The sequence below is a fragment of the Cynara cardunculus genome (assembly GCF_001531365.2).
Source record: "Cynara cardunculus var. scolymus isolate 2C chromosome LG 1, CcrdV1, whole genome shotgun sequence".
Taxonomy (NCBI): Eukaryota; Viridiplantae; Streptophyta; class Magnoliopsida; order Asterales; family Asteraceae; genus Cynara; species Cynara cardunculus.
The window spans coordinates 19,639,433-19,652,129 of record NC_037528.1 but is presented as its reverse complement, the minus strand read 5'-3'; the positions used below and the strand labels follow the sequence as shown (position 1 = coordinate 19,652,129).

The 12,697-nt window shown below is 36.8% G+C and overlaps 1 protein-coding gene across 3 annotated transcripts; it reads right to left on the bottom strand.

The window, feature by feature from the left end:
- Positions 1–228: 228 nt before the first annotated feature.
- Positions 229–12,203, bottom strand: LOC112509585 (zeta-carotene desaturase, chloroplastic/chromoplastic). 3 transcript variants are annotated; one of them, XM_025114610.1, is made up of 14 exons: positions 11,871–12,203; positions 10,951–11,075; positions 10,504–10,638; positions 9,215–9,287; positions 9,035–9,108; positions 7,531–7,635; positions 7,173–7,417; positions 4,326–4,413; positions 2,469–2,511; positions 2,212–2,368; positions 1,458–1,586; positions 1,101–1,173; positions 595–759; positions 229–487 (listed from the first exon to the last, which is right to left on the bottom strand). In XM_025114610.1, exons 1-14 carry the CDS (start codon positions 12,064–12,066, stop codon positions 338–340), a joined length of 1,758 nt encoding a protein of 585 aa, XP_024970378.1. In that variant the 5' UTR covers positions 12,067–12,203; the 3' UTR covers positions 229–337. The 3 variants fall into 3 exon arrangements, with proteins under 3 accessions (XP_024970378.1, XP_024970387.1, XP_024970397.1); XM_025114619.1 differs by having other exon boundaries at positions 9,218–9,287; XM_025114629.1 differs by lacking the exon at positions 10,951–11,075 and having other exon boundaries at positions 11,871–11,958.
- Positions 12,204–12,697: the final 494 nt, after the last annotated feature.

Sequence of the window (12,697 nt, the reverse complement as noted above, 5' to 3'; positions counted from 1 at the left end):
GCAACCAAATGATACGATTATGATATTGTTCGTATGTGATGTGATTGATAAATGTATATCTATACGTACAACTATATAACTTACACTTACATACATGTGTCATGTGTGTGGCCTGGACTTCAGGCTCACTAGGTTCGAGCTTTTTCAGGGCCATTCAGGCTTGAGTTTCGGCTTTTTGTGCATTTCTAGTCCACTCATTACTAGTTCAGAAATTGGAGACCGAATATAAGAAACTATAAATCCGTGATTTTTTTTAAATCAAAATAAAATAAATTGGGGATGTATTTATTTTACTTCACCCAGCCAATCAATTATACAAGAAGCATTATACTTAATTTCAAACAAGAGTAAGCTGCTCATCAACTCCAATGGATTGAATGGATGCAATCTGTTTCCTTAAGCCTGCAAGCTCTTCTCCAGCATCACATACAAATGCAGAAGCTTGTCTGCCTGATAATGTTGCCCCTTCCATGCTGTCTATATAGTCCTGCATCACCCCAATAACTGTTAATATAATTCCAATCTACACTTAAAAAAGACTAGACTTCATTGTTATATATATACGGAATTTATGAAAATGCCAAGAAAAAAGACCTGTTTTGTGTATGAACCCGCCAGGAAGAAATTCTTGATTGGTGTTTTCTGGTCAGGTCTAAATGGATCTTTACCAGGTCCCTCTCGATACAGAGATTGTGCAATCTTCACCACCGATGACCAGGTAACTTCAAGACCTTGGGAAGATGGGAAGAGAGCCAAAACCTACTCCATCGACTAAAAACCATAAGAATCTGACCACATTATGAAACTTTCTACCCATCACTACGCCCTCATCCCATAGTTTTTGCACTTCAGAAAAATCTAATCAAGCGCCAACTCTTCTTAAAATACTATATACTGTATTTTAGAGTCCCACGTCCGCTAGATTTGGACCATTTCTTCTCTCTCTCTCTCTCTCTATATATATATATATATATGATGCTGGAACCATCGTTCTCTCCTCAAGGGCTCTTTTGGAGAGCAATCTAAGAGGCTCCACATATTCTCACACTTTGAATAACCAAATACTTAGAAACATAATAAAAATGATGTCTGCCACCAACCTGTTTTGCAACCCGGCTTATAATTTCTTCGTTTGGTAAAGGCATGTATGGGTCCCCTGGGGTAAGCACACATCTGCACAGTAAAAGAGTACTGTGAGTTATAGATGCACTAAACTGCTAACAAATGCAGCATACAATATATTGGCCATACTCATATGTGAGCCATAGGGGTAACACCAGGCTCATAGCGTAGCAGTTTCCTGTTTGAAGTCAGGTTTGTGTTTCACCCCTTTCAGTTCTCAAAAACAAATGTGTTTCCTAACCAAATGTGTGCGTGGGTGTTTGGAATTGTGTAAAGAACGCATAAATGTTCTTCTCATAAGAATTAAGGAGTTGAAGTTTATAAGCATCGCATACTGGAGCAATGAGCCTTGTCCTTCAATATAGTAATCTTCTGGTGAAGCCAGTGCTAGGTCTGCAAAACAGGAAAAATCTGCATCCGGGGTATATAGGAGATTGTCCAAACCTGCAGCTTCCCTCAATTGCCTAGAAATCAAAAATTAAGAAGTTACTTTAGAAACAACATTTGTATAAGGGGAATGTTCACATGAGAACTATAAATATTTCAGAAACGTGAGAACCAGTATATGCATATGCATATACACTATATGAATTTAAGTGAGTATATGCACCAATGCATATGTACATTTATATATAGTACATATACATTAATAGACTCAGGTTCAAGGGAAAACCCCAAAAAATCGAAAATTAAGGAACACCCTAATAACCATTCATTTGTCCAGTATGCACATGTGCATAAAATGCAAACGTGCATAGAAACCAAGAAACGTTTCAATTACTTTTATGCACATGTGTATACAGAACAAATGAAAGGTTATTAGAGTGTTCCTCAGTTAGCCATTTTTTGCTGTTTTCCCTTGAACCTGACTCTATATATATAATGCATATACATTGATAAATATGATAATTAACATGTACATATTTCAATAGTGTATATGCATCAATGCATATATCTGCATATACTAGTTCTCATGGTTCTCAAAATCTCATTTGAACCTTCCCCATCTGTATAAAATCCTTAAAGATTGGGGGGGATGGAAGCACATCTACCCCTCGGTGTGAAAGGGATCTGGACATACAAACTCACCTAGATCGTTCTAGATCCTGTAATTCTGTTACCCAACCATTATACCGAAGTTGTACTGTCACAACTGGAACACCAACTAGTTTGTAGATATCATCAAAGAATTCCCAATCCCTCCACTTAGACGGCAGAAGTCTTTTAATACCAGGGACATCACATGCTGCCATTTGATGGGATTGTGTTAATTACTGAATTTTTTTGGAAAAGATTTCTCTGTTTTCTTTCTTTTGGGGGATGAGGTGATATTAATAGATACAAACCTGCTACATATGCATCTGCCTTCACAATTTTCTTTTGAGTAGCCTGGAAAAGCTCAAAGACGTCAGTAATCTTCACACTAATGGAATGCACAGTACCATCAAGAGCTCCCTTATTGCATTGATTTCATTTTATCATAATATATAAGAAAGGATCATTTTATTACAAACTTATATATGGTAAAAGAGTTGCAATATTTTCTAAGTGAATCTGGTTTCAACAGCATGGGTAATCAACAAAACGTTCGATGAAGAACGCATTAAATGACTTTTTTTATTACGAATATATATACATGTAAAAGGATCAATGTGAAACATCAACATTAACCTGCCAACAATAATTTGAGCAGACAATTTCGGCATTACGCAAAAAAGAAAGATCGTAAAAAAGCTGTGAGGTTTCACCAACTGCCGGATTTTTAAGTGGGGCAACTGGAAACTTGGAATTAAGTAAGAACATAAACATACCCACTCACTCAAACGAAAACAATTCTAAAATTAATGGATGAAGGTTGATTAAACAAATTGAGATAAAGATTGTAAGAAGGAAAAAGAAAATCAAACTAAATTAACAACAAATGTAAGAGATAATTAAATCAAAAACAGTAAAATTAAAACAGGTTTGAACTACTTGGATTATGTATATTAAGGTAAAATTATTTTAAACTATATATTCAAATTAGAGGGAAAATAAATATAGAAATAAAAACTTGAGAAGAGTTTTATGGACCAAAGGGCCTTTGGCCTAGCGGTATCTACACATATGGCCTCCCAAGAGTTCAGGGGTTCAATCCTCACTAAAGGTGAGGAGGGTGTGTGAGTTTGTTGCATGTGTCGTATATAAATATTAAATAATTTAAAACCTTTATGGGTTTTTATGCAATTAATGTTTTTCAGGTTTAAGCTACAATAGCAAGCTTCCAGGTCATAAGGATTAAAACATTGTAATTCTGGAAAGTTGAATTGTTTTATAGGGATTTTTCAAGTGTAAAGGATTAAAAAAAGAATCGGAAGTAAATCTCAAATAGTTCCTATGGAATTAATTCTTAAAATAAATAATACTAGGTGGCTTGCACTTGCTATTTCTCAGACCAAAAAGACCCCGTTTGTAGTGGGAGTCAAGTCAATCCTATTTTGTTTATTCTATCTTGATTCTTTTCACTCTCATTAATCTGTTCATCAAGAATTTAATAAAGGTAGTGGTTCTAGACCTGTCATGCACCAAATGTTGAGCCACCACTGTTGTGCCAAATTGCAGAAATCAGTGGAAATATAGATAGACCATCAAACACAGAGATTTACTTGGAAACTCTAGCAGGAAAAAAAAACCATGGCGACAAGAGAAGAATCCACTAAGCAGATTGGGGAGATTACAAAGACGTGGGAAATTGCTTGAAACCTAAACTAATCTGTCCTCTGTCACGAACATAATATAGAAGAGATGTAGCATGGACCATTTATCAAGATACACAGACCAATGAGACAATCCCATATCTAATCAATGACTCACCCATGATGTTTCCCTCCTAACAATATAAAATAACCAAATATCCTCGGCTATTAGCAGATATAAAATGTAGCTTAGACCATCTATCATCATTGTGGCACACATAAACCAGGGTAATCAACAAGACAGTCTCATTACCATGAGCATTTTGGCATACACACTTTCCCTCTCTGGAATTCCAGAGCCCTCACTGACTCGCTTCACTCTCCACCTGAGCTATGGTTCTATTTTAAATATTCCTAATGCCAGCCACCTTATGCCTGAACCTCCTAGACCAACTCCCTAAACATCTCCTGCATAAGTAACCTTTATGTAAACCCCCAATATTTAAATACATAGGAGAATGACTGTACCTTAGAGATGGCAAGTCCTGTAACATATGTCTCCCCGTTAGCTGATTTCTCATAGAGAATCTCCCGGCACCCCCATCTGAGATGGATCCTGGAGTAGCAATAAGCATATAAGTTACAAATAAATAGCAATATCTGAAACAACATATTCGCACTTTGCTCTCTTTCCATTAGTAGTGATAACTAAAGAATTCAAAAACAGAGCCTCACACATGTTAATGTGCTGCTCCTGATGTAGAGAAGAGCTAGATGCCAAACAATATCAAAGGAGCAGAATTTTTTTTAGACCAGTTTCCAACTAAAACAGAATCCCTGGCATTTAATAAGTAGAGAAACAAGTCTATATTAGAGTTCAAGGAAAATGTGGCAGTGGCAAATATCAGCTGCTAATGTTTAAGATTCAACAAAAATGATCTATTATGGATGAGGATGTGTTCTTTTGGGCATGTTCTTCATTAGCACTGCCGGATGTGCTCCATTAGGAACTAGTTAGATGGACTTCATCAGGGATAAGCTAGGTGTGCTTCTTTACTCACTTGCTGGATGTGTTTCATTAGGTATGGACCAGCTACAGGTCCAACAGACGTAGACACAACAACGAACAGGGGTAACATGTTTTGGCAGAATAACTAATATGCTTGATCTAATAGGTAACAAACAGATCTGACAAGAGGTGATTGGTCTGATGGGTGTGTCAGCATAGCAGATGCAGCAGGTGTCGTTGCAGCACCAAGTCTGAAAGGTGTTGGCCCAGATAATAGGTGACGGATGTCAACACGATAAGACTGACGACTCCTTTCACTCTCTCTTTATGGTTCCAAATAAAAAAACAAAACAGAAGAGCCAACCATAGATTTCCTCTATCCAGACATCACAAGGTGAGATAGATGACAACAAAATCAAGCTGAAGAATTACACTAAAGAGATGCTGCAGATTACACATATGTTGACAAATGACAACAGAAGCAGATCTGGTGAAGGATTACAGAGGGTGCATCATTGAAGACAGTACCCTGGGATAGACCGCATGTTTGATCGTGAATATACGACAGTGGAGTTAGACAAAACTAGAGGCTGAAAACTAGCAGCTGGTAAAGACAGGAGATCATGGACAAGGATGTTCAGAGATAGAGAGCAAAACCTTAGAGAATGGACCAAAGTAACACAACAGAAAATTGTATAGGCTTACGCAGTTGCTGACAGCAAACTTCTCCTTCCCTGAGGTGACTCTCCCAGCTTGTAACCTAGTGCTCTGATTCAATATTACTAGTTAGAGCCTGAAAAAAGCACCTCTTACTTGGGGAATTCTATTATTTGTGAAGTACACACGATAGCCACTTGGTATGGTTATATGAAACCCTAATAAACCCTATTTCTGAATCTATGACCTAAAATAGATCATCATCAGTTTAGCATTAGTCATCTTCCTCAAGCTCATACCATGCTAAACAGTCTTCTATGTAGGAATTTTATTTTTAACATGTTTCTACTCTATCATGAACATGAAAAACCCTAGAGATACCTCTTGTGATGAGGAATAATTTTCAGATTGTTCTTAGGACCTCCTTTGTGCAACATTATGTGGGAGCATGTTTTCACAGTCGACAGTTCCATGGTGTTGATATGACAATATGTTCCTTCATCCATCCTTCTCCTTTTTTCACACATTACTCTCCTTTGATAATTATGAAAGTAATTATACAATAAACAAGCCTTTTGGACCACAAGATCATACATGAACCATACCTAATTGCAACTTGGAACCTGCATTCCTTTGCAGTCAAGAGAGAGTAAGACTGGTCACCCCCCCCCCCCACAGTTATGGGTATTGATTCCTTTTCATCTTTTCTGATAGCTTATCTTGGATTTTTTTGGACCAAGTACTTATTTGTTGGTTTGAATAGAGATTGGTTGTGTTCTAAAAGTTATGAATCTATTGACAAGTCCAACAGCTTGGTCTTACTTCACTGTTGAGAAACGAAAGAAGACTTCCATCTCCAAGTTTAACTCTACCCAAACTTTTCTGGTTCACCCCAACATTCCCCACTTGTCCGACTGTTCTTTTTTCTTTTAGCCTTTGTTTGGCAAGCTGCTGTAAGTTTTCGATAAGATCTTTAAACGCATTTCTTTAGACAAAGACTCCGTTTTTTTTCCTCTTTTCGGATGGTAAATATTTCTCAGAACATGTTAGACCACCCACTAGAATTTACTTACCCCAACCCTCCCCAGTAAATAATCTCAGAAGTCAGATGGGTGATGATTGATGAGCAGGTAAGTTTCTAGACTTTTAAGCTTTTGCCACCGGTAACTGCCTTTATGTTTGAGCTTCCCTTGGAAATGCTGCTAGCAAAACCATGTTGTCATCATATCTAACCTGGAGTGTTATGACCATAGATATTATGCTTGGTGTCTCAAAGGTTCATTAATCTCTTGGATCGAGCTTCCACATGTAAACCAAGGTGTTGCTGGTGTTGATCCTCGTTGCTTTGAATTATACTGCCAGTTTACTTGTGCAGCTAAAGCTTGTCGCTTAATGAAGAAAATTGACAGGGATCCAGAGACACGTAAAAGGTTGCAATATATGAGTAAGGATAGCAGAACTGCAGAAGCCTGGGCCAGTGCTATTTCTTAAGAAGTTTAGAGTTGGCATATTTTATAATACTCGCATTATAGGGACTTCTCTTTTAACCAGGATTTGCTTTGGTATTTGACTTGATAAAAGGTCTTTATTTCATGTTTGCTGCTTGAGATGGATTTCTTTCATATTGTTATTGTGAGATATAATTTTGAGTCCTATTCTTTAGATGGATCAGTTGTGTTGTAACCAAAAGTAACTTTATTTGCTCATACCTTCCTCCTTTCTCTATGATATAGTCTCTGATAGGACCACTCAGATAGACATCAGGAGAACCCTTAAGCATGCGCAACAACGAGGCCTCTGTCTTGGTGGCAAATAATGAGAAAATGGTGAGCATACAACGTGCACTGATATTATCACAGTCGATAAATCCAAGAGCATAGGCAACAGGATCCCACATTCTCTGGATACTCGTACGTGTTCCCCCTCTAGACATAAACCACTCAGAGAAGCTAATCTGCGAAAAGAGTCGAGACATTCAGAGGCAGTGTAACTTTGTAAATTATCACCTCCATGAAACAAACACATAAAACTAGATGAAAGCATTAAACTTTTATAGATGGTTCTTACATTATCCAGGTTGCGTATTTGTGTCATTGCTCCATCCGGGTCAACAAGTGCCCTCACAACTGGACTTAGAGCAAGAGCCACAGCATTTCTGGCTTTATCGTATGGCTGCATATCACAATATGATAATATAACAGATAAGGAGTAAGTTCATAATCCTAACTTGTGCATATTTGGGAAATGATTAGGGCACGAGATATAATATAAGCTTCCTTTCCTCTTTAAGTGTTACAAAAAGGACAAGCCATTGCTATCTATCGAAAGCATGGTATCCTGCCAAGGAATGAAATAGTTCTGAAATCGATAGCAGCAATGCACAAAGGTTGAATAACTGTGCATAATTAAGCCTGCTAGAAACACTAAAGCAGAAGCCTACGTAATGCCAAAGGAAATGTTGAGAAGTATGTTTTTGTATGCTGGTGCAAGCCATCCATCTAGGCAAGTCATCATCATATGACCTTTTCTTCAAGATTAGGTTTATGCAGAAGCTTATGGTAATAGTGTATTAGTGTTACCTAGTTACGAATCAAGGAATTTCCTGTGAAAAGTCCTTTCTCTACAAAGTCATCATCAGTTAAGATCACACCCAGAATATGTTCCAACATTACGTTCTCTTCCAGAATGCCAAAACCTGCGTACTTTTAGGTTGCACTGATTATGTTGTATCAAGATCATTTGGATGCTTCTAAATTCTCTAACTTGATTTATAATTATTTGTATCCTGCTCCAAAATTATGGCACTCATAGAAAGCTGCCAGGAACATATATACAATGGTAAATCGTCGGTTTAAATAGATTTGATTAAGTAGTCATAATACCGTGTTGATTTTTAAACTTCTACAACTATTTATAAGAGGACATGTTATATTTCCCTGCTTATTTAGAGGTCCCCACAACAATTAAACAAAAAAGAAAGTGATGTGGCTGGGGTCTTCACAAAGTAGAAGGGTGTTTGATTCACCATTGAATTGGGTGTGACCTTGGAGACCCATAAGTTTTTGAGGGGTTTTGCATCCAAAACACAAGTGAGATAATCCTACAGAAAGAGTGAGAAAGATATATATATATATATATATAGAGAGAGAGAGAGAGAGAGAGATCATCTGCATATTTCAAGTGTTCATTTGAGCGGTCCACCATTTTTTGTGAAATTGTCAATTGTTGCAATCCATCTAGTTTGGGAGAGGTCCTATGAGAGATATCCTCTAGTTTTATGCTACATACAGCTTCTGTAATCCTACTAAATTTGTTTGTAGAATATTTTCTGGGCCTTGGTCCCATGGTTTCTTCCTTCCCTCCATATTCATGTAAAACCTTTGGTGTCCTCGTCTACTTATGTTTCACATTTATATTCTGCTCATTTAATCACACAAAGAGGGAAGAGCCTTTTGCTTATGTACCAATATTTTCCAACATAACATAAATATGCTACTATCATAACAACTAGCATATATGATTGAGGAGTAGCCTAGTTAATAGGGAATTAATTCCACAAACAGCATGTTACCTGAAGCTGATTTGTAGTTAAAAATGCGTTAATTCCATGTAATGGTGCCCCAACAGGAAAGCGGAAATCAAGCTCTGCAGAGAGTACATAAAAGCAAGGTTATATCAAGTATGTAACAGAAACATATTCAAAGCGTAAGTCAAGTCATGAAGAATTTTTGAACGAAGCTTCAAAAATTACCACCAATTTCTCCTCCTCTGTTAACAAAAGTGTGAGTATGATCCTTGACAAGGAGGTTCTTCTCAGCACCAACCTGGGTAACATACAAAACCCAGAAAACTTATAAACGATCCTTACAATGTACATCTCAGTAGTGACATTTTTTTCAGATCTGCAAAAGAATTCAAATCCCTATCCATCATCTTTAATTTGTTATGCTGAATTATAAATTAAAGCAATTACAAGAGGGCAGTCAGAAACCGGAGTCAAAATATTTCATGGCCAAGAAATTTGACAAAGGTTTTATGAAGACTCCTAAAGTGGTAGAAGACACTCATGTTGAAATAAATACAGACAATGGCCTATTGTTCAGAATCTGAGGTATGGTATCTAAATTTGACCAGTCCAATACTCCCTTCATTCCAAAAACAAATCCAAATTTTGATACGGAATATAGTTTAATGGAAGTGTGACTACTAGTATGGTATCTAAATATCCCTCAAAATGGCAAAATAGAGGACTTCGTGGACCAAGTTAATGCTACCCAATTATATGTAACAACTACTAATGGGAAAGAGGTAATTTTTGATTAAAAGATTGTCAAAAAGGGAAAGGCGGCATTTATGTTACATTTAGGATGCAAGGGTCTGTTTTCCTGATAACATCGTCTCTAGAGCTTCCAAGAGATAATGCTGAGAAATCAGCACTTGAAATCACCAGAAATCACAACCACTTCATTGAAGTTCTAAGATAGGAATCACATTTACATGAGGGATGCTCACAAATGAAAGGGTGAAGCTCCTACTAGTCTCGGCTGACAAACTAGGCCAGAAAAAGTTTGTTACAACTATTTGAAGGTCAAATGAAAGTTACTATACACAAGATAGTTTCATATTTTTTTAGTGTTCGATATTATGCTCAATGACATAATTATGCTTTTTTTAACATTTTCATGGTATCAGAACTCGAATCTCCTGATACCAGACCCAAACCCTCCTGAAAACCAACCACCAAAACACAGCCACACCTGCTGCTTCAAACTGGGAGTGTACCATCTGGACTAGGTCTCGCATGATCTATCTCATGACTACTTTTAAGTAGACAAAGTAGGTTGACATAACCGGAAAAGTTGGAACATATGCATGCATTTGGAGCAATACAAATCCAGTCTCCCCTAATATCGGAAGAAAACTGTCCCAGGGCATGTTTTTGGATTGTACTTGCCAGTTACTCTATGCATCCCAACTTTTACTGTACAATCACTTAACTAGCTTAATAATAGATCACTAGAGTAAAACCAAGTATTTCACCTTCTTCAGAAGACGGAAAAGATTATTGTAGCAACCAAAGAACACATGTAGTCCCATTTCAATATGGTTTCCATGTTTATCAACAAATGAACCCACTTTTCCGCCAATGAAGGTCCTTGAGTCATATATATCCACCTGTAGAGTTAGAGAAGTTCAAGTGTGGTGAGAATTTGATGTGATCTCATACGTGTAAACTTGATAAAACATGGTTACACAAATTCACTGTCCAACAGTGAGAAGTATTTAACATCTTTTAGTAAATTTTCATCAGAAAGCACCATAAGGCATGCATTAACAGATGCCATAAGCAACAGATTTTCAACTTCCATTTCATCACATTTTTAATAGCCAGGCTGTAGTGCTTAATGTAAGCCATACACGGAAGATGGTTAAGAAGATATTGTGAGCCAAATCAAAAGAGGCATGAAAGAAAATTTTTAAAAAAACCTCATGCCCTTGATCCAAAAGCTCCACCGCAGTTGACATGCCAGCAAGGCCAGCACCTATGATAGCCACTTTCAATTTGGGCCCCCGATAATGTTCAGGTTCTGGTGGAAATAGTCCTTTTGGAGCTGATCATTTAGTAACACAACAACAAAGCTAAACTCAATACCATGTTATGATACTAAAAAATTGACATATGGAAATAAGGTAAACATCACAGCAACTTTCGCCTTTACATTAGGCACTCCCACAATTTTATTCTAGTGGTTCTGGAAACCAATGTGTAAAATAAAATACTAGCGAAGTTCATGTATATATCTCATCACAATTATGGTAAGAGCTGAGATATCATCGTCCAATAATCCTATGCATTCATCAAAATTTATAAGTGGGTGTAAAAATTGCAGCCTAAATTTCTCATGAAAGATCAACAGAACTTGGACCATGACGCCAAAAAATCTCGTCCCAATTTGTAGTCACTACAAGATAATAGGATTGAGAAACGTAATGGAAAAACGACCCAATGAAACTTCCATAAATAACACAATGATTGTCAGGTGATCAAATTATATAAAAATATATACGTTAACAGTAAATAGAAAACCAGTTATACTCCCTCAATTCCAGAAGAAGAAAAATAGATACGTCGGATATGGGGATTGAAAACTTCCCATAAGGAACTCTAATTAGATTATACTTTTAACCAACTAGTTCAATTTCAAAATCTGGTGATATCTTAGTAACAAATCCAACTTCATATTTGAATTTCGCAAGCAATTTGGAAGAAATCAACAAAAAATATCTAATATTAGAGAGGTAAGAAATACAAAAACTGCCTAATAACCAGAAGCACAGTGACTGTTATTAATCAAAACAAAGAACACTTGAAACAGACACACATCATTATATATATCCCAAGTTACCATTATTTCTCATGTCTGAAACATCTCTGTCCAAATCCGAGCGAACAACAGACTTATGAACCTTCAATTGGGTGAATTGACGGCTCCGGCGACACCTCAAGAATGTATCATTGGTGGGAAAAGAATTACGGGTTCCGGCAGCAGAAGTTGCCGGAAAACACAGAGAAGAAGTGGAAGATGTTGATGAGGCAGCCATGTGAACTAAGAAAACATGTAGGAAGAGAGGCCCTTTTTAGCTGAAAAGATAGAGAAATCCGTGATTATGTCGGGTTTTGAAGGCTTAAATTGGGCGAGCAGAGAGAATCTGAAATGGAGGAGATGCTGAATATAAGGTATTTGTCACGGCTTTGGAGCTAACGCTAACGCACCATGACAACAACACATATACATACCGTCTATCAATTGGACAAACAAAACACAGAGAAAGTATCTAATCGGCCATTAAAACAATTTAATACATCACTGATTTCATAAATAATTAATAAACGGCATCCTTTGAAGGCCCCACCAAACCTACGGACATCGTAATTCACTGCAAGTAATTTCATTTGGGCAAAAAGGTTTGATTCCAGATTTTTGGTACAGATATATGATTGGATAGAACACTATTGGATAATAGGACATGACAAGACTGAACATGATTTTATATGATAAGTTATTTTTACACAATATTAATATACATAAATACATACATATATAATGGTATCAAATTTGAATGAAGAATTTGATATAATTAATGATAGTCGGAAAAAAACGGTTCGTACAGGAAAAACTATGTTTTATTCGGTTTGAAATATCCTTAGGAAAGATGTGTGGTGGAGGTTGTT

Coding starts and splice junctions, on each gene's coding strand:
- LOC112509585 (XM_025114610.1), bottom strand. CDS start 12,066: ATGGCTGCCTCATCAACATCTTCCACTTCTTCTCTGTGTTTTCCGGCA. Junction 760..1,100: donor TAAGCCGGGTTGCAAAACAG/GTTGGTGGCAGA, acceptor TCGATGGAGTAG/GTTTTGGCTCTCTTCCCATC. Junction 488..594: donor CGGGTTCATACACAAAACAG/GTCTTTTTTCTT, acceptor GGGGTGATGCAG/GACTATATAGACAGCATGGA.